Here is a 20,017-nt window from a genome sequence, read left to right on the forward strand (position 1 = left end):
TTCACTCACTGCCCTTCCCACAGGACATCTAAAAGTCTCCCCCAATTACAAATGGCATCATGCTCAAAGTCCAACATCTTGTGATCTCTTCTGGCCTCTGTTCAATGCCTGGTCCCCAAATTAATGCCATGTTTTAGGATATTGATATGACATTACCCTGTTTCTTAGTCCTTATTTCTGTATCACTTACCTATTTGCATAGCAAACCAGACCTAAATTTAGTGGCTTAAAATATTTTCTTTGGGTTGGGCACTGTGGCTCATGCCTGTAATCCCAATTCTTTGGGAAGCCAAGGCAGGCAGATCACGGGGTCAAGATATAGAGATCATTCTGGCCAACATGGTGAACCCCTGTCTCTACTAAAAATTCAAAAATTAGCCAGGTGTGGTGGTGCGCGCCTGTAGTCCCAGCTACTTGGGAGGCTGAACAGGAGAATCGCTTGAACCCAAGAGGCAGAGGTTGCAGTAAGCTGAGATCTTGCCACTGCATTCCAGCCTGGTAACAGAGTGAGACTCCTTCTCAAAGAAAATATATATATATATGTATATTTGTATATATATATTATATATTATATATTACATATTTATATATATTATATATAATAATGTATAATATATAAATATATATTATATATAATAATGTATAATATAAAAATATATATATATATATATTTTTTTTTTCCATTGCTGCTGGCTGTTGGCTGGGGCACCTCTGTTCTCCATGTGGCCTCTCTAGCCAGCAAGCTTGTTTGCAGGGCCACATTCCAAAAGCACATTAATTACACACTGTGTAAGTTCCCCAGCACTCTCATCACAAAGTCACAAGGTCAGCCCAAATTCAATTAATAGGAAAACAGACTCCATCTCTTGATGGACTGTTGAAAGCACCACACCTTTAGATCTGTTTCTGTGGTCTGTCTTTTCCCTTGGCTTTTAGTCTTTTGTGTATAAAACATTGTGGAATCTCAAGGATATTATCTCCCTACAGATAATTGAATTTTCTTCTGGTATGCACAAAGCACCTTACTCCAGTAAGGAATTGAGACAATGTGGGGTTAGTGCAATGCTAAGTTGGCACTGCTAAGTTTCTAGGGCTGCCTCCTAGATAGCTTCGAAACCCCAAAGCTTCTCTTCCCAGTGCCATGAGACTACTGAGTACTCTCCTTAGCTTTTACCCACTTGGCAACTGCTTTTTGCTCAGTTTCTGTGAATCTCACCGACCTGTGTGGCTTAGGAATTCACAAGTGTTTCCAGAGGAAGTTGTGCAAAAGGTATATCACTACTCTCTGGTCCCCTGCTGACCAAAATCTTGTTCCCTCATGTCCTGGGTGTCCTGTGACCCTGGACTCCATGCTTTTCTCACCAGTCCACTAGCCCTGTTCAGTGTCTACACCCGTCCACAAATGGATAAGTGCACTGGGGGGGAAATGCTCAGATGCAGGCTCAGCTCAGCTCACTTCCTTTCTACGTGGGATCTTCACCTTTCACGGCTTTCCTGGTCTCCAGATCCTCACACAGCTGTTTCTCACCATTGGCATCACTTCTTCTCACAGTCCCTGGCGTTTCCACGGAGGGCCAGGCAGGCATGAGCTCCAGGAGGAAGTCTCCTGCTGCTTCCATGGTGCTGGGTTTTCCTCCTGTCTTTTTTCTATGCGCACACATCATCCCCCTTATTTTCTTCAGTGATGGTGTTTCTAAAAGGATCTTTATTTCTAGAAGAAACTTTAGGAGGCAAAACAATGTAGCCCTCTTAACAGAGCGGCTCTGGGGGTAACTTTCCCTTGTTAATTTGTCCTGCACCCCTACTTTCCCATGTGCTTGCTGTTTGTGGGGCTACAGAGCACACAGCAGCTGAAAGGGGCTGTGGGAATCACCAGCATGCACCCTCTTGTTCTTTTTTTTTTTTTTCAGAGTCACTATAATAGGTATGCATAAGCAGCACGTACCCTCTTATCCCGTTTTGCTGACAAGGAGCCTGAAGGCCCAAGCATGCCTGCCATGAGTTAGCAGCACAGCCATTGCCAACCCAGGGCCCTGACTCCTACCTGACCCTTTTCTGAATGGCACTCAAGGCAACGGTCCCCTTCCCGCTCACAGGTGACATGAAACCTTTCACCTTGAAAAGCCTCTTGCCCCAGCACCCCCTCAGGCCCACACTAGGACATGGCTTGAGTACCTCCAGCCCATGGAGTTGAACACTCTCCTTGTTTCTGGAAGGATCCAGTCTGTGTGCTTCCCAGGCAGTGCAGGGGCAGGGAGGGAATGGCCAGCACAGGGTGGCTGCTAACAACCTCCTCTCCTCTCCCCACTGCAGGCTGCGGGAACACCATCGGGCCACCATTAAGGTCATTCGGCGCATGCAGTACTTTGTGGCCAAGAAGAAATTCCAGGTGAGCCCTGTGCTGAGCCCTCCAGCCCTCAGCCTGCCCCTGCAGTCTGCTGCAGCTGCCCACACCCCTCCTGGCTTCTCTCCTGCCCACAGTGGAGGCTGTTAAGGCCTCTGCCTCCAGCCACACAGGCAGGCCTATCTGAGACCTCACAGCGCCCACCCCACCAGACCCCAGACGGCAGGCCCCTCAAAGGACACATCCTTAGAGACCCTGCCTGGAACCAGGGACACAGGCGGCATTTTCTCTGCTAAGTAGAAAGGCAGCAGCTGTGTGGCTCACTCAGTCCTCCCGTGCAAGGTGGGTCGTGCAAGGCAGCATTAGTGAGAGACGTGAGGGTGACATCAGAGTGACTCAGAGGTGGTGCAGAGCCTGCCCTGAGTCACCGAGATGGGAAGGTAGGTCCCCCAGACCCCCAGCCCTGTCCCATACTGGCCCAGCACTCTCGTTCCCTGTTCCCCTACCCTCTGAGTTGGGAGGATAGAGGGAGGCTGGACCCTGCTCCATTAGAGGTGGGGTCCCCTTGGCCGGGTGAGACTGGAGCTTCGGGGGGGGCTTCCATGAGCTGCCCAAACTCCTCCAGGGGCAGGACCTCTACAGCCGCCCCTTGGGGCCCCCAGAGTTTATGGCCCGCAGAGAACGCCATTGATGGCAGGCAGGTCTCCCCTCCTCCTGCCCTGGGGACATTCCTCGGATGGAGGCGGTGGGTGGGGGACTGAGTCCTGGCTTGGAAATGTGTGTGTAGGCGTGGGAACCATGTATAGATCACAAAGCAGGGAAGGCTGGGGGGTAACTTGCCGGAGTCCCTCAGAGCAGAGGGCGTGTGACATGCTTGAGTGAGTGCATGTCTGCAGGAGCAGGGCTGGGTGGGGGCCCCTGAGCAGGGAGCTCCCGGCACCTTCAGCCACAGCCTCACCAGGTACAGGGCACAGCCCAAGAAGGTTCAGCAATGCCCGCTGACCACCAGGACCCACAGCCCGGTGGCATTGCAGCCCACTGAGACTTATCCTGGAGCCACCAAGCTCCCTGCCAGGGTCTGGTTAGGGCTCATGGGGGCCTTTGTCAAGTGGTCATGTGGGGTTGGGCTGGAAAGATCCTGACTTCAGGAGCCTGAGATGAGTGGAGATAATGCAGGCCCGTCCAGACAGACTGACCGTGGAGTTCCAATCTGGTCCCCCTGTCGCCATGCCTTCCATGCCAGGCCCCGGGATCAACACAGGCCCGCCCATGGTCTCCTTGGTAGAACCTCCACCCACCCTGGTCCTGGAGCTGCTGCAGCCTCCAGGCTCTGCAGGGCGGTCTGGATGCAGACCCTGGCCCAGGCAGCCCTGGGCAAGTTCTTCCCCAGCTATGATAAGAACGAGAGCCTCAGGGTTTGGCCCAAGATCGTGTGCACGTGCCTCACCCAGGCCTCGCCCGCAGCACCCCTGGGCCAGCACCCGCCAGGCCCACCGTCAGTCTGAGCCCCAAGAACAGCCCTTGGCCAGGCCCTTGCTGAGAGCAGGGTACGGCCCCTCATCCTGGCCACCGGCCACCACCTCCAGGGGGGTTTTGCACACACAGCCCTCCCATGGTGGTGTTTCTCAGCTGGTCCTCCTGCCCGCATCCCCCCAGGGGAGCGGGGGGTTCATGACTCAACTGAACCAAGTTGTGTCAAAGCTCCCAGCAGGGCCTGGGACCTCTTGCAGTCGAAATAAGTCATGATAAATGCCACTGCTGGCCGGTGCCCGGAGATCTGTCTGGCATGTCCTCAGGGAGATCTGACAGCCCCTGTGGACCGGGTGTCTCCATTCTGGGACCGTCTCCTCTCACTGGCACTGGCATAGAGGGCTTTGCTGTAGTAGGGAGCTCACCCGGGGCCAGTGAGACAGGGGGTCCGGCCTCCTGACAGCACCAGTGCTCTCCCCAGGCAGGGAAGGGGCTGCAGAAACCCCCCCTGGGACTCAGGTCTGGGCAGGGTAGTCCCCTGAGGGCAGATGAGACCATGGGAAGGGCCAGGATGTGTCAGCTCACCAGAGAACAGCATGGTCGTGACAGCCGAAGCAGTTGACGTCACCCCAGCAATAGAACAGAGGGTCACAGGGAGCCTCCCAGGGTGGGGCTGATGCCTGGCCTGAGAGTGCACAGCAGTCCCAGCAGGGAAGTGCCAGACCCTACCAAGGCTTGCAGAACTGAACCAGGTGGACATCCTGGAGGCTGCTCCCAAAGTCTGAGGGCACCCAGCAGGGCATGCAGACCCTTGTGGACCCGGGCAGGCCCAGCTCCAGGGATGGTATGGGCAGCTTCCAGCTTAGACCAAGAGATCGTCCAGCCATCCACTTCTCCACCAGCCAGGAAGGACACTGGCATGGAGGTTGAGAGCAAGGATATCCTATCGTGATAATAACCACCATGGCTTCCAGTCCTGTGGCCTCCTGGCCACTCATCTGCAGTTTCATGTCATTGGAGCGTTCGTTGTATGCCTGGGATTGCAGCTCTCTCTAAGTTTGATGTGGCTGAACCAAGAAAAAAAGCACATGATTTCTACAGATGTTATGATGCCATAAAAGAGTTTGAGGAGGTGAGAGAGGCTGATGTTTTTCAGAGTAAGAGTGATTTTGGAATATAAAGGATTTCTTTGGGTTGAATTACCTGAAAGCTTGTAGGTGACCTGTGTTCCTGAACTGTGAAACATGAACATGTGGGCCAAGAAATCATTTCTCTTGGTAAATAAACAACTAACAAACACAAAAAAAGAGGAACAGAGAGAGAGAAAGAAAGAGAGAGAGAGAGAGAGAGAGAGATCATCCGCGCCAGCCCCAGCAGGCCCTGCCACTGAGCCACAGGCGAAAAAGCTGGTCCCTGGGGAGGAACACGCTGAGCCCTGCACTCCCTTCCAGTGGGGGTCCCCTTTCCCATCTTAGGACACAGGCCAGGGCCCTAAGAATGGCCCAGGAGGCTTTTGCAGCAGATTACGAAATCCCACCTCACTCTGCTTCTCCCCTGCGCCCCGGCCCTGGGAGCCTTGCAGAAACCTGGCAGCAGCAGAACCCTTGCAGGGCACAGAGGCTCCTGCACAAAGCTGCTGGGGCTCCCTCCGACCTCACCAGCTGGCTCTTTTTGCCGAGGGCAGCATGGAGGGGTGGGGCCAGGGTGAGGGGAGCAGTAGCCTTTGGCAATGAGGAGCTCTGTGCAGCTCCAGGGCTCCCCAAGCCCAGCGCGCAGGCTGTCTCCCTTCCTCCATGCCAGGCTGTCTGCTTGCTTTCACCCCACCCCACCCCACCCCCACTGGCCTCAGGGGCTGCTGACGTGGCGGGTGACCCCCCTGCCTGCCTTGCTGGCTGATAAGTCCCTGGCCAGCCACCCTTGTGTCTGGCCCGAGGAGCCAGAGCCTCCAAGCCCTTCAAGTTTGCCTCGAACTCCCCGTCCACCGTCAGTCTGGACGGGCCTGCATTATCTCGGCTCATCTCAGCCTCCTGAAGTCGAGCTGCTTTCAAGCCCAATACCAGACGACCACTTGACAAAGGCCCGCATGAGCCCTAACCAGATCCTAGCAGGGATCTTGGTGACTCCAGGATAAGTCTTGATGGGCTGGGATGCCACCAGGCCATGGGTCCTGGTGGTTGACGGGCATCCCTGAGCCTTCTTGGGCTGTGCCCCCCACCGGGTAAGTCTGTGGCTGAAAGTACGGGGAGCTCTCTGCTCATAGGCCCCACCCAGCCCTGTGCCTGCAGGCGTACACACACTCAGGCACATAACATCTCTCCCCCACAACAGGCCTGTTTGAAAGCACTTGCATCTGCAGAGGCTGCTATCACACACACCTACACCTACCTGGTCACAGTGGCCCAGGGACTTCCAGGCCTTGGTTTTCTGCTGCCCTGCCTCCCTTCACCTGCCCATACCTCACCGGCATGCCTGGAGCAGTGCCTCACGTTTCAGCTTCACAGAGCCCTGTGGTTGCAGGAGGCTCACCACCATGACTCACGCCACGTTCAGTGAGTGCTGAAGAGAGGCTTGGCCAGAGCTGGCTCTGACTCTGACTCTGGCTCTGGCATGGTTCTAGCTTAGGATTCCCTGACCTTTCTCAACTCCCATCCTGTGTCATCCTCACTCCCTCCCTTAAGGCAGAGTAAGGCAGGGCTCAGCATCCCATCTTACAGAAGGGAGCTTAGAAAATCCATCATACAGAAGGGAGAAACAGAGCTCAGCAATCCATCTTACAGAAAGGAGGATCAAGGCTCAGCACTCATCTTACAGAAGAGAGAGACAGGGCTCAACATCCCATCTTATAGAAAGGAGGATCCAGGCTCAGCACTCATCTTACAGTAGAGAAAGACAGGACTCAGCATCTCATCTTACAGAAAAAAGGATCAAGGTTCAGCACCCCATCTTACAGAAGAGAGTGACAGGGCTCAGCATCCCATCTTACAGAAAGGAGGATCAAGGCTCAGCATCTCAACTTATAGAAGAAAGAGTCAGGGTTCAGCATCACATCTTACAGAAGGGAGGATCAAGACTCAGCATCCTATCTTACAGAAGGGAGCTCAGCATCTCCATCTTATAGGAGGGATAAACAGGGTTTGGCATCCCATTTTACAGAAGAGAGAGACAGGGCTCAGCATCTCATCTTACAGAAAGGAGAATCGAGGCTCAGTATCCTATCTTACAGATTAGAAAGACAGGGTTCACCATCTCATCTTACAGAAAAAAGGATCGAGGCTCAGCATCCCATCTTACAGAAGGGAAGATCAAGACTCAGCATCCTATCTTAAAGTAAGGAGTTCACCATCTCCATCTTACAGAAAGGAGAAACAGCTCAGCATCCCATTTTACAGAAGAGAGAGACACGGCTCAGCATCCCGTCTTACAGAAGAGAGAGACAGGGCTCAGCACCCCAACTTACAGAGAAGAGGATCAAGGCTCAGCATCCCCATCTTATAGGAAGGAGAAACAGGGCTCAGCATCCCATTTTACAGAAGAGAGAAACAGGGCTCAGTATTTTATCTTACAGAAGAGAGAAGGACTTAGGACATGATCACTAGCCTGTACATAAGTACCGTTTTTATGGCTGTTATCAAACGGAGTGCATGGCAGGCCAGAGGGTCTGCCTAGAGTCTGACCCCATGCCTGACCCTACTACAGGCCTTGGTGTGTCATTTCTGGGCAATGCCATAATCCTGGTGCCCAGTGTGGCCGCAGGAGCAGCAGGTCCTTCTTTCCATTGGGCACAACTGTGTTGTGAGGACACCGGCCCTCTCCCAGCCCCCCTGATCTCAGAGTCTCTGGTTCAGGACCCAGAGAGTGGCTAGTGTTGCCAATGAGGACCCTCCTGCTGGTGTCAGGTGGAACAGAAACCCCCTAAACTTCGGAGGCTCAGCCTTTGGTAGGGAGGAGGTCTCTGCCCTGCCTGGGGATTCCTGGGGTCCGAAACAATGTTAGGTGTGCTGTAAGAACTCCAAGCCTCTGGCATTGGTGGCAGAACCCCTGAGCATGTCAGAAGTGTGTCTAGAGCTGAAAGTGGATATGTGGAGACCTGACTTCAGGGGTTCCCCATCTGTGAATTTGCAGCTTGCCAAGATAGAAGTGGCTGCATCCTCAGGCTAAGGTCACCCTGATCTCAGGAGTAGGACCCCAAAGAGAGGTGGCGGGTGGGCAGGGAGGGCATGTTCCCAGACCCAGCCTGGGCCCTCAACACCACCTGAGCTTCCTCCTCTCCCATCCTCGGCCTCTGTTGCCTCCCTCTGACTTGGGCTGGCTCTGCTCTGCCCTTCTCCACCAAGCTGCTTGGCTTGTCTCTTGGGCCTTGCAAATTCCCCAGCAAAAGGCAGGAAAACCCCTAGCCCAGTGCTAAGGTGGCTATCTGAGCACTGAGGATGACTACACTGGCCCCCACCCAGTCACCCAGCGGCCCCTCGGGATAGAGGAAGTCTCTCACCCTGCATGCTGGCTTGCCTGTAGGGCCAAGGCCTTCCTAGACTATCAAACCTCCACTCAGCCTGGCTGCTCCACCTGGGTGAGGCCCTTGGGGTTTGCTGATATCATGAGAAGCTTTGCTTTCTGTTGTGGTTTCAAGATGTTACCTGAGTCCCGTTTATTGTCCAGAGCTGGCGCCAAGCCTGGGAGCCCTGGGGTCACCTGCCTTGCCTCATGTGGCCCCAGCCCTGCCAAGGGAGCTGATGTTTGTCACCGGCAGACAGCGAGTACTGCAGGCGAAGGCTGTCATCTGGGGCCACTCCTGCTGCCTGGCATAAGCTGGCAGGAAGGATACAGAGTGGACCCCCTCCCTGCCCTGAGGACAGCGGGGGCTGCAGCCAGTGAGCTGTCAAGGATCAGTCTGGGGCCCCAGTGGGTGATGGCCATGCAGAGCTGTGCCTCCTGGTCAGTGCGTGGCACAGTGCTGCTCCTCAGCCCCTTGGCTGGGCCAGCTCTTCCTGAAGCCATTGAGAACCAGGACTGGTAACCTGGGGAGGGGAGTAGGCAGGCCCCAGCTGGTGAGTGGGCAGGAAGCTGGGGCCCAGAGAGGCCAAGCTGATGGTCCAGGGCCACACAGGGTCCCGTGGCCAAGCTGATGGGGACAAGCCCCGCCACCGTATATGCTTGGGACCAGGCCTATGCCATCACTACACAGTCAAGCTCCCAGGTCTTCACAAGCCTCCCAAGGGCAGACACTGTCACTGCCTGCACTTAGAGCCACACAGCCGGGGCACAGGGAGGGGAAGTGACGCACGTCTTTCTGTCCCACAGCAAGCTCGGAAGCCTTACGACGTGCGGGATGTCATCGAGCAGTACTCGCAGGGCCACCTGAACCTCATGGTGCGCATCAAAGAGCTGCAGAGGAGGTGGGCACGGCCAAGGGGCAGCGGGGAGGGTGCCCGGGTCCTGCCCAGCCCAGCCCTAGCCGCACAATGAGCAGTGCCAGGAGGAGGGAAGGGCGGAGACCTGAGTTCTCACCTCTCAACCACCCCCTTCTCCTGGCCACCTCCTCCACCCCTGGGGACCCTGACTGTGGGGAGCCAACATGTTCCCCTGGAATCAGCACCATCCTCCCAGGCCTGCACAGGCTCGGAGAAACTGTGCCTCTGCCACGGGCTTGCCTGGGAACTAGTTCCACGTGTTACAGGGTGTGGCTGGGAGCTTGTGTCCATTCTGGCCACAGGTGGGGAGTCAGGCTGCCTTGCCCGTGGCTGACACACTTCCTCCCAGGGAGGCAGTCTGAGCGGCAGCCCACCGACTCCTCCTCTCTGGGCTCCCTGCTCAGCCCCCTCAGGAGCATGGCCCTCTGGAGGCTTGGGAGTTGCCTGGCAGGTCTTGGAGTCAGGGTGTCCCCAGAGTGGGTGGGCAGTGCACTGTCTTGCCAGGCATATCAACCTGTGTGTCCCCTGGACGGCTGGGCATCTGTGCAGTGCTGGGGCCAGGTATGACCTGGCGTCCTTCTCCTTCCCTCCCTCCCAGGCTGGACCAGTCCATCGGGAAGCCATCACTGTTCATCGCCGTCTCAGGTGGGTCTCTGCATCAGTTGCTCTGCGCCCCGTGGCCCGCACTGCAGTCTCCCACACCTCTGCCCTCCGGGCCCCCGCTACGATGTCAGAATGGGCCATCGGGCCTCCAAGTGCATGACACGATATGAAAGCCAGGGAGTGAGGGGAGGTAGACCCCACCCTTAGCAGAGTGGCTCCAAAGTACGTTTTACAAGGGAATTTTCAGGTTGCATAAGAACCTACCTGGGTCCCTTTAAATTCCAGGGCGTTGAGGTTAGGCTCTGGGTGTGGAAACATGAACCCAGGGCAACATTGCAGAAGGGGGTGATCCTGGGGATGGGCCTGGGTGGGGTTTGGGTGGGGTTAGCTGCCAGCTTGGAATTCAAGAGACTCTGGGTGGGGGCTCTGCAGGGCTCAAGTTGAGAGGGACAGAAGCGCCTGGTGGCAGCCTGGGGGCCAGTTTTCTGGCTCCTCAGCCAAATTCCTTGGGTCCCCTGGACACTGGGCTGTGAGTCATGCCAGGGAATGACAGGGAAAAGGCATATTCCTTGGGGTTTCCCTAGCCCAAATTTAAACAGAACCCGTGGCTCACAGAATGGGCTGGCGTGGAGGGGGCAGGCGGAGTGGCTATGTCCCCCAGCCTTGAGTCAGGCCTGTGGTGCCCTGGGAATGAGAGTGATGGCTTGCACAGCCAGCAGTGTGGCCAGCTGAGGCACCCCCTGGGGCTCTCAGAGGTCAGAAGGGGCGAAGTGGAGCAGGATGGAACCCAGGTCCCCAGCTACAGCCATGCCGCCCCACTGTACCACCCTTGGCATTTTTGTCATAGGACACTTTTTAAAAATGTCCTAGTAGGTTTAAGCATTGTGACTCTCAGCTACCTCCCCCAGCCCCATCGCCCTGCTCCCCAAGCCCACCCCAGCACTCCGCCCTGATTTGGGTGTTTTACCCCCATAGAAAAGAGCAAGGATCGTGGCAGCAACACAATCGGCGCCCGCCTGAACCGGGTAGAAGACAAGGTAGGCTCATGCGCCGGCCCGCAGCAGCTCTGAGCAGTGTCCCGGGCCCAGCGGGCCCCTCCCCGCCATCTGCCTGCAGATGCAAAGCTCCAGAGTGGTGCCTGGGGTCTGCAGGCCTCCCCACCTTCCTGCAGTGCTCACTGCAGCCCACCCAGCAGCTCCCAAGAGGGCCTCAGACCCACTGCCCACCAGGCTGGGCATTGGTCTCCATGGAAAGAGTCAGGCCAGGCTGGTTTCTCGTCCTCTGACAAGTGGCGTCTTTACTAGCAGGTGGCACCCAGTGCCCCTCCCCCAGGTCTTTCCCGCTGCCTCTCGTAGTCTGCTTTGTGCCCTGCAAGCCCCCTGGCTGCATCCTGAGTGGAAGGTGGCAGGAGCTGGCCTCACATCCCTGCCTTCTCCTGGGCCCAGCTGTCTGGGGCCTCCACTTGGGGCCGGCCAAGGGCTCAGGGAGACGCAGGGCCCAGTTGGGATGGGTTCCTGGGAAGAGAGGCATCTTCTGTTCACCCAAACCCCCCAGGCCCCCGATCCCCACCAGGCTCTGTGCCCGCCCCACAGTCCCTCAGGCCAGAGCCTCTCCCCCGGCACTCTGGGAGCTGCCGGTGGATCTAGGCGAAGGGAGGGCCTTTCTCGGGCCCATGGCTGAGCCCACCACTGCCCTTTGAAGTCTCTGTGGTTTGAAGCGGGCTGTTATCTTGCCGAACAGCTCGCCCGTCTACATGGACTTTATCTGAAAGTAGCTGAGAGGCTAAAAATAGAGGAATTTCAGTTGGGCAGGGAGTGCGTCTGCCGCCCGGTTTCCCTGGCAACGCCTGGCTCTGGCCTGCTTCCATCTCGGCTGCAGCCGGGCAGGCGGGGCAGGCACAGCCCAGCCCGGGCTCCCGCGCCTGCCCCACCCGTCCTGGCCCCCAGGACCTGCAGCGTCACCCTCTCCCCACCTGGCACCATCTGCCCGTGGCCTGGGGCGGCCATGGGGCCCTAAGACCAGCAAACTGGGTCAGGCAGAAAGAGCGGGGCTGGTGCTCAGGTGCCTGGCCCTGTGGGGCTGTGTGACGGCGGCACCCTGATCCCTGGGCCTGGCCTCCCTCTGTCGGCACAGGCCGAGGCAGGGCTGGTGCAGCCCTTTGCCAGGCAGATGGCCCAGTGGGAGATGGCGCCCATCTGGCAGGACAGGAAGCGAGACCCGGGAGAGGTCAGTTCACAGGGCGGGCAAGCTCGGAGGCCCAGGAGCCGCGGCCTGTCTGCTGCCTGGGGAATGAGGTGTTTCCTTGGGTTTGTCTGTGCGCAAGGGCCCAGTGACTCCTGGCTGGCACACCCAGTACAGCAGAGCCGGGTACCCTGTGTTGTTGGCACGGCCAGGAGTTTCTAGACATCAAGGAAAGCCATGGTAGAGCCAGGGAGTGGCACTGAGTCCCCACCTCCTCTCCTCCTCCAGCCTGTGAGCATCCCCGTCATGAGGGGTCCTGGTGGCCCTTTCTGGACAGCATGGGCTGGGGGCAGCCCCTGCCTTTCCCCGCCGCTCCCATTCTCTGCACTACTGTCCCAGGCCTTTCTTATGGCTCTGCCCTTGCTCCATGGGACAGGCCACCCTTTAAGCCCAGACCTGGAGCCTGGTATCCTGTGGGGGTGATGGTGGGTGACAGAGAGCGCCTCTGAAGCACGGCGGCCCCTTCCGACGTGCACAGCTGCCGCCCAGCAGTCTGCTGGGCCTGGGGACGAGGACACGGTCCTCAGTCAGCCAGTGTTGGTGCGGGGACCTGAAGTGGGGCCAGTGCTGACCTTGAAGTCACAGATTTATGCGCCCAGATTTCTTCACATCTGAGCAAAGGGAAGCATTTTCTGAGTCCCTGATCCCTAGGGCAAAGTTTAAGAACAAGGCTGGGGACACGTCCTGGTGCCCTGTCAGGCTCTGAGCCCAGGCCACGAGGATTCTGTTAGACTCTGCAGGCACAGCTCTGGTGGGCCCTGGCTCCCTGCTGTGACATTGGAGTCCCCTGTCTGGGGTCTCTGAGGTGGGGAGCAGCACCCACAGTCCACACTGAATCTCAGCCCCTCTGAGGGGTCTGCGTGGAACCCAGCTGCCCATCAGGGAGCTGACCGAGCTGTGCTGACCTGGGCTACCCAGTCCTGGCCCTGCCACTGACTGGTACCTCCCTCAGGGACAGACCCTGGGAAAGGGCCTGGCTGGGCCTGGAGGGCTTGGTGGCACAGCCTGGCTCGAGTTATCTCTGTTATCAGTGCAGCCATCAAGACCGTAAACACCCCAAGCGCAATCCTGCTGACTTCGGGAAGTAGGGGCAGGAAATCCAGCAGCCGCCCGGCCCTCGGAGGCCCAGCAGGCGTGCAGTGTGCGGTGCCAATGCCCGCCAGCCCCGCCAACCCCAGCCGGAGCCCCTGGCCTTCCCCATCAGCACCCTCCCCCACCCCATCCCGCCGGTCTGGCTGTCTGCCGGAAGGGAGTCGAGGCCCCAGCCCCCAACTGCTTTCTCAGCTCAGCTCAGCCCCTCAGCTGGGCTGTGCAGTGAGTCCCATCCCAGGCTGGCTCGCCTAGCCGTGAAATGAGAGGCCCAGCAAGGAGAGGAAGGGGCCGCTGGGATGTGCAGCCAGCTGGCACCCCTCTCGGAAGGGGTCATGTGAAGGATCAGGGAGGCCTGGAGTGTCCCTTTGCAGGGAGTTCGCCAGTGCAGGCCAGCTGAGCTTGTTCAGGGCTGCCTCCGTTTCCCTGGCAGGGAGCCTCTTCTTCCTTTGTGTCCTGGCCAGGGGCCCACACTGGGGAGAGGGGGCTGGGGGACTCCTTCTTTCCACCCTCCTGCGGCCTCGTCAAAACTCTCCCTTGACAGTGCAGCGTCTCTGCTCCAACACAGAGCCCCCACCCATCTTGCAGGACGCCCTCATTCCTGGGATCACTTCCACCTCTGTGCGTGGCCTGGCGGCTCAGGCTCTGCCTCACTCCAGGGTGTGGAGAGCAGAAACCCACCCACACCCACAGACCCAGGGGCCTCCTCACAGTGAGTCGGCTTCCTGCTAGCCTCCCTCCCTCGTCAGATGAGAGGGTTTGACTCTGCTTGTGTGCTTAGGATCCAAAGGCACAAAAGCTGCCTCATACCCCTTCCATTTTCATCTTAGATTATGATCTTCTTTATTCTGGGGACGGCTCCTTATTTCCCCAAATGCCCAAATAAATCCTCTCTTACAGATGGGGAAACCAAGGCTCAGAGAGGCTGAGCAGTCGCCTGAAGTCACACAGCTAGTTAGGTAAAGAGAAATGAAATTATACGTTTCATCCCTAGGACGACACAGACGGGTGTGAGAGATGAGGTGGAGAGAATAGGGGGGATTTCATCATCACCCACAGCTCATACTGAGAGGCCGAGGAAGGCTGAGGCTAGGGGCCGGCAGGGGCACCAGCAGCAGGGGCCAGGGCCTTTGGCGTGGGCCAGGAGCTAATGCAGGCAGTCAGGAGGGGTCCGGAGAGGGCTGGCCCTGCCCACTCCCCGTCTGGCCTCACTGGGCTTCCTGAAGTCCCACGCAGGGCTGGTAATCAGTGTGGGGGCTGCGTACCCCGGACGCTGAGGAATTGGTGGCAGAGGCCACTCCAGTCTTCCTCCCCAGCCTGTATTCTTAGCTTGGTCCCCAGGACCTGCTGCCCTGTTTACGTTGGGCCTTGTTTATTTTGCAAGCTAAGTTCATACTGCTTTTGCTGATATGAGGAGCACAGTGGGCTGGGAGGGTTTCTTTCTTCTCTGTTTTTGCCGGAAATGTTCATGGCTGAGAGCCGGACACAGGGGAGTCCTGGGTTTCCATGCCCCAGTTCAGAGGGCGTTGGGCGGGAAGGGGCCCCCACCACCTGATACCCCTTTCACTACCTCCAGTCCCAGAAGCCAGACCTCCAGGGTGAGAACGCCCCCAACCCAAGACTCCCACAACCACACCCCACCCACGCCTTTACCAAGCTGCATGCTTGACCCCAACCTCCAGGATGCAGGCAGGCCCAGCCTCCCAGAATTGGGTGTTTGCCACCAGACACTGCTACCCTTTTCCTCATTACAGTGTGACTCCTCCAGCCACCAGGCCCACAAGCTGGACCCTGAGGCTTTTTGTCCTGATCGGTTCTCTGAGCTGCGCCCCCAGAGCCGCCTTGCTGCTGTGCATCCCCACCCCTCAGCCCAGCCCCTGCTGAATTCAGGCCTTTATCGTCTCTTACTTGGATTATTTTTCCAGCCATATATGGGGTCTCCAGCCTCTCCCCACACCCACCAATCTTTCACATTGTATATTATTTCTTAAACACTGCTGAAATCTCACTTACTGATATTTAATATAACAGAAATTTTGTGCCAATATTTATGTATGAGATACATACATAATTTTCCTTTCTTGTAAGCTCTTCATCAGCTTTTGGTATCAAATGTATGTGAGCCTCACAGACTAAGTTAAGAAGTGTTCCCTCTTTTCCTATATTGAGATATTTTGTATAAGATTAGAATTTTGTTTTCCTCAAATGTTTGATGGAATTTGAAGGTAAAGACATCTAGGCCTGGTGTTTTATTTGTGGGAAGGTTCATCGTTCGTGGTTCAATGGCTCTAATAAATTATGGACTCTTCAGGTTTTCTATTTCTTCTTGTATCAGTTTTGACAAGTTTTATATTCCAGGAATTTATGCATTTCATCTTATTTTCCATGTTTATTGGCATTTATTATTATTTTCATGTCTGTCACATTAGCATTTAGTCCCATTTTTTATTCTCAATATTATTTATCTGTACCTTCACCGTTTTCCCTCTTAGTGGTCAAACCTGCCCCTATTCACTCATCTTATTAATATCTCTAGCAGACTTCTGCCTTTGTTGATCCTCTGTATTGTGATTTTGTTTTTGTTTCATTCACTTCTCATTATCTTCCTTCTATTTACTTGGCCTTAATATACTGTTCTTTCTCTAACCTCTCTAAATTAAGACTAGGATAATTCTTAATTTTCAGGCTGTGTAAATTCCTTTTTTTTTTTTTTTTTTTTTTTTTTTTTTTTTTTTTTTTTAATTAACCACTGTCAGTCTCAGGGCTTTCTAAATTTTTAAGGTACGTATTTAAGGCTATACATTCTTCCTCTAAATCTCATTCAAACTACATCTCCCACATTTAGACATATGCCATTTAATTGCAATCTTTATTCACTTTAGTCTTTTTCTAATCTCCACTATGATCTCTTGTTTATCCTAGGAGCTCTGTAGCAATGTGGTTCTTGTCATTGTTATAATTGTAGCACAGCTTTCTCATAATGTTGCCCTCTTGTCAGAGAAAGCAAGCCACATGATAATAATCGTCTAGAATGTTTTGAAATATGAGTTAGGGCAAAAATATGTGGTCAATTTTTGTAAATGTGTTTTCTGTACTTGAAAACAAGGTATATTCTGACATTGTTGGGTGTAGTGTTATGTTTATATCCACTGGAACAAGCTTGTTAATCGGTCTGTTCAAATCTTCTATATATTCATTGGAATGTTTTTATCTGCTTGCTCTATTCTTATCGAGAAGGCATAGGGTAAATTTCTGTTTAACTTTCTAAGAAACTTCTAAACTGTTTCCAAAGGATTTGTGCCATTTTGCTTTCTCACCAGTAATGTATAAAGGTTCCACTTTCTCCACAGCCTTGCAAATACATGGTCTTTTCTATTTTAGCCCTTTTAGTGAGTATGTAATGGTATCTCATTGTGGTTTTGATTTGCATTTCCCTCATGACTAATGATGTTGAGCCACTTTTCATGTGCTTATTAGCCATTCATAGTCTTCTTTGGTGAAATGTTTATTCAACTCTCTTGCCCATTTTCTAATTAAGTAGTCTGTTCTATTATTGAGTTGCAAGGGTTTTTTTATATGTTCTGGATACAAGTCCTTTATCAGATCTATGACTTGCAAATATTTTCTCCCATTCTGTGACTGTCTTTTCATTTCCTTAATCACATCTTTTAAATCACAAAACTTTTTAATTTTAATGAAGTCCAATTTGCCTTTTCTTATATGGCTCAGGCTTTTGATGTTTTATCTAAGGACTCTGCCTAATCCAAAGCCATAAACATTTTCTCCTGTTTTGGTTCCCCCACCTCCCCGCCCCCGCTGGAAGTTGTATAGCATTAGCTCTTACATTTAGGTCTATATATACTTTGCGGTAATTTTGGGGTATGATATGAGGTAAAGTCCGGGTTTGTTTTGTTTTGTTCTTCCTTATGGATATCCAATTGCCCCAGAATCATTTGTTGAAAATACTCCTTTTCCTCCTTTGAATTATCATGGCTTCTTTGTCAAAAATTAATTGACCATAAATGTATGGGTTTATTTCTGAATGCTCAGTTCTATTCTGTTGGTCTATGTGCCTTTCTGTAAACCCATGCTATACTGTCTTGATTATTATAGGTTTACAGTAAGTTTTGAAATTATGTAAGTTTTTAAATTTTGTTCTTTTTTCAAGTTGTTTCTGTCCATTCCAAGTCCTATGAATTTTCATATAAATTTTAGTTTCAACCTGTCAATTTAGAGAAAAGGCCTGCTGGATTTTGACAGGCATTGTGTTAAATCTATAGATCCATTTAGGGAAAATTGACATCTTAACAAAATCAAGTATTGTAATCAATGAACATGGTATATCCCTCTTTATTTGATCTACTTTAATTTCTTTCAGTGATACTTTGCAGTTTTGAGCATATGAATTTTATACTTCGTTTGTTGCATTTACTCCTAAATATTTTATTTGTCATGCTAGTGTTAATGGAATTATTTTCTTATTTTCATTTTGAATTAATTGTTCATTACTAGTATATAGAAATAGCAATAAATTTTCATATCAATCTTGTAAACTATGACTTTTCTGTTCTTGGTTTTAGTCATTTTTGCTGTTGCTATTGATTTCTTAAGATTTTCTACATATAGGATCATGTCATGTGCCAATAAAGACAATTTTTATTTCTTTCCAATCAGTGCCTTTAATTTCTTTGTTTTGCCTAATTGCACTGGCTTGAATTCCCAAAACAAGTTTTGAATAGAATTGGCTAGAGCAGATCTTGTGGGGAAAATCATTTAGTCATTTGAGCTCTGAGTTTTCCATACATGCTTTTTATCATGTTGAGAATTTTTTCTTCTATTCCTAGTGTATTAAGAGCTCTTATTATGAATGGATATTGAATTTTCTCAAATGCTCTTTCTGTGTCTAGTAAAATGATCCTGTGGTTTTTATTCCTTATTCTACTGATATGGTATAAAACATTAACTAATTTTCAGATTAATTCTACTGATGTGGTATAATACATTTATTAACATATAATAAATTCTACCTGGGCATGGTATATGATTCTGGATTTGGTTTGCTAATATTTTGTTAAGAATGTTTATATCTTCAACCTAAGAAAGCTAATTGAAAGGAAAAAAGAATGTACCTGTATTCATAAAGGATATTGGTCTAGTTTTCTTTTCTGACTTTGATGTCAATTTTTTAAAATCCTTTTCTTTTTAATTCTATAACCATATGATTTTAGGTTTGTCCTTTGTAAACACTATATTACTGAGGTTTTTTTTAAATCATTTAATGCATTTACATTTAATGTGATTTCTAATAGATTTGGATTGACTTCTAATGGTGTATCTTGTGCTTTCCATTTGTACTAAATCTTTAACATTTATTTTTCTCCTCTTTCTTGCTTCTCATTACATTATTACTTCTCATTCTACTTTTCTCTCTATTGGTTCTGAAGTTATTCTACTATTCTTCTTGTAAAGGTTAACCTAGAACATTTTAAATGAATATATATCAGAAGTAATTGCTATATCTACCCCATCTGTATAAAAATAGGAATCCCAGAACACTGTAACTTCAATCATTCTCCTCCTAACTTAGTGCTTTGCTGTTGTATATTTTAGTTGAACCATGTTTAATTTTTAACTCACTAATTGGTAGTGTTTTAAACAATCGATGTTTGTTTAAATCTACTCACCCATTTGCCTCTTTGTCATTTGTCATTTATTTTTTATCTCAGATCTTACACCTGGGATTACCTTTTTATGTGGCTGAGGGATTCATTTTCATTTTCTTCAGTGAAAAACTCCCAGATTTTGTCTGCAAATGACCATTCTACTGTCATCTTAAAAAATATTTCCACCAATTATAAAATTATAGACCTTAGGTTATCAAAATTCTTTTTTTCTCAGCACATTGAAAATATTATTGAACTGTCTTTTGGCTTCCACTGTTATTGTTATGAATGAAAATGATGAATGGTTGCTCCTTGGAAGGCAATATTGTCTCTGGGTGCCTTTAAGATCTTTCCTCTGACTGTAGTGTTCTGTGTTTTTCACTAGGATGTGTTAGTTAATAGGTTTCTTTTGTTCTGCCTGGGATATCCTACTCTGTGGTTTGTTGTCTTGTATCAGTTCTAGATTATTCTCAGCTAATACATCTTAAGATTTCCCTTCAGTCTTATTATCTCCTTCTGGAATTTTTATTGGCCAATAGTAGACCATATTACTCCCCTTCACGTCTCTTAACCTTTTTTAAAAAAATCACTTTGTCTGTCTGTACTGTATTCTGGAATCCATCTTCCAGTTCTCCTGTTGTTTCTTTAACTGTGTTTAATTTGCTGTTAAAACCGCTCAGTGAATTTTAAGCTTCAAGTATTATTTTATTTATAAAAGTTCTGTTGGGTTCTTACTCATCTGTGATAGGTTGTTTTAATTGTATCTTCCTCTTTACTTGCATGTTCAAACTTTAAGATTTTCTTGAAGTGTATTAAATATGGCTATTTTATATTGAGTTTCTCTTAATTCCAGTATCTAAAGTATTTCCGAGTTCACATCCCTGTCTGATTTTTTCTTCTGCTGACTCTCATTCATGGTGTTTCATTTCCTTTGTGTTTTTTTCATTGTAAACTTATGTATTTTAAAATTGATCGGTGGCAATTTTTGAAACCTGGTGTGGAGTTGGGGTCCTCGGGGTGGAATCATGTTTACCCCTTCCACTGCCACATATGTAGGTGTACTGCCAGTCTGAACTTTCAGTTCTAGGCTCAAAGTTTTCTAGGCAACCTCGGTGGTGTGAATTAGAGCCTCCAAGCTGAGCATGGACTAGCATGTGAAAATGACTTTCCAGGACAGAACTCGTTCTCCTTCTCTTAGC

At 51.2% G+C, this 20,017-nt stretch overlaps 1 protein-coding gene across 3 annotated transcripts in view; it reads left to right on the plus strand.

Annotated features, from left to right (window-relative positions):
• Positions 1–20,017, plus strand: part of KCNQ1 (potassium voltage-gated channel subfamily Q member 1) — a 393,190-nt gene that overhangs the window by 311,304 nt on the left and 61,869 nt on the right. For 2 of the 3 annotated variants that reach the window (XM_039471158.2, XM_074401855.1), the window contains exons 12-15: positions 2,314–2,389; positions 9,113–9,207; positions 9,821–9,867; positions 10,801–10,862. In XM_039471158.2, the coding sequence (XP_039327092.2) occupies positions 2,314–2,389; positions 9,113–9,207; positions 9,821–9,867; positions 10,801–10,862 (280 nt within the window). The remainder of the gene's footprint in view (positions 1–2,313; positions 2,390–9,112; positions 9,208–9,820; positions 9,868–10,800; positions 10,863–20,017) is intronic. The other variant, XM_074401856.1, reaches the window with a different exon arrangement.

Source organism: Saimiri boliviensis, chromosome 6 (genome assembly GCF_048565385.1).
Source record: "Saimiri boliviensis isolate mSaiBol1 chromosome 6, mSaiBol1.pri, whole genome shotgun sequence".
Taxonomy (NCBI): Eukaryota; Metazoa; Chordata; class Mammalia; order Primates; family Cebidae; genus Saimiri; species Saimiri boliviensis.